Source organism: Geospiza fortis, unplaced genomic scaffold (assembly GCF_000277835.1).
Source record: "Geospiza fortis unplaced genomic scaffold, GeoFor_1.0 scaffold102, whole genome shotgun sequence".
NCBI classification, from domain to species: Eukaryota; Metazoa; Chordata; class Aves; order Passeriformes; family Thraupidae; genus Geospiza; species Geospiza fortis.
In genome coordinates this window covers 2,200,467-2,201,530 of record NW_005054373.1, presented here as the reverse complement: position 1 = coordinate 2,201,530, position 1,064 = coordinate 2,200,467, and the positions used below count along the sequence as shown (strand labels likewise).

The 1,064-nt window shown below is 65.2% G+C and overlaps 1 protein-coding gene across 1 annotated transcript in view; it reads left to right on the top strand.

The window, feature by feature from the left end:
- PIEZO1 (piezo type mechanosensitive ion channel component 1) overlaps positions 1–1,064 on the top strand; it is a 23,066-nt gene that overhangs the window by 2,646 nt on the left and 19,356 nt on the right. The window contains exon 2 of the mRNA XM_031060123.1: positions 867–962. Coding sequence (XP_030915983.1) covers positions 867–962 — 96 coding nt within the window. The remainder of the gene's footprint in view (positions 1–866; positions 963–1,064) is intronic.

The window sequence follows — 1,064 nt, the reverse complement described above, 5'->3', positions numbered from 1 at the left end:
TCACTGCCCAGGCCCTGGCTGGGCATTGATCCCGGGGTGTCCCAGGCCGGTGCCCTGTCCCCAGGCACTGATCCCAGGGTGTCCCAGGGGTGTCCCAGGCCGGTGCCCTGTCCCCAGGCACTGATCCCGGGGTGTCCCAGGAGTGTGCCAGGTCCGTCCCCAGGCACTGATCCCAGGGTGTCCCACTGGTGCTGCCCATCCCCGCAGCCTCGGGGCTGCCCTGGGTGCTCTCAGCCCCTGCCCGTGCATGTGCTGGTGTCTGTCACTGTGATGACAGCAACGCTGAGTCCCCAGCTGGGGTGGCAGGTGCCTTCCCACGTCCCTGTCCCCATCTCTGTCCCCATCTCTGTCCCTGTCCCTGCAGGGCGCTGGCTCGGCCCGGCTGCTCCGGTAGTTTGTGCCTGCAAACAAGCTGTAATTTAGGGCTAAAAATAAGTGAGGGGGAAGGTGCTGGGCTGGCGGCACACCCAGAGCAGGGCAGGGGACAGGTGCTGTGCCAGCCCTGCAGGGGTCACGGCTGAGGTCCCAGCCTGGCCATGGGGGTCCCTGCCCCGCTCAGCCTGGTTCGCTGGGAACGATGTGGAAACGCTGCAGATTTTTGTCATGGCTCTTCTTCCCCTGTCACCCCATGTGTCTGGGTGTCCCCTCTTCTTGTCACCCAGAGTGGCACAGCCTGAGGTCCTGCCTGTGTCCCTCTTTCTGATGGCAATTTTGGGGCTTCCCCTCCTTGTCTTACCTGGACCCCAGCACCACCTGGCATTTGGGGGTGCCTCTCTTTTGGGGATCCCCACGGTGTGGGGGGGTGTGCAGCTGTGAGCCCTCCCTGTGCCCCATCCCTGTCACTAACGCTGTCCCTCTGTCCCCAGCCTGCCTTTTCCGCTACAATGTGCTGTCCCTGGTGTACCTGCTCTTCCTGCTGCTCCTGCCCTGGTTCCCGGGGCCCTCGTCATGCTTCAGCACAGGTAAGGGGGCACAGGGGACAGGGGGATGGGCACAGGGGAGCTGCCCCCCCCTGCCACGGCCACCTTGGCTGTGGTTTCACCCCGGCTGGGCAGCGTGGCGCC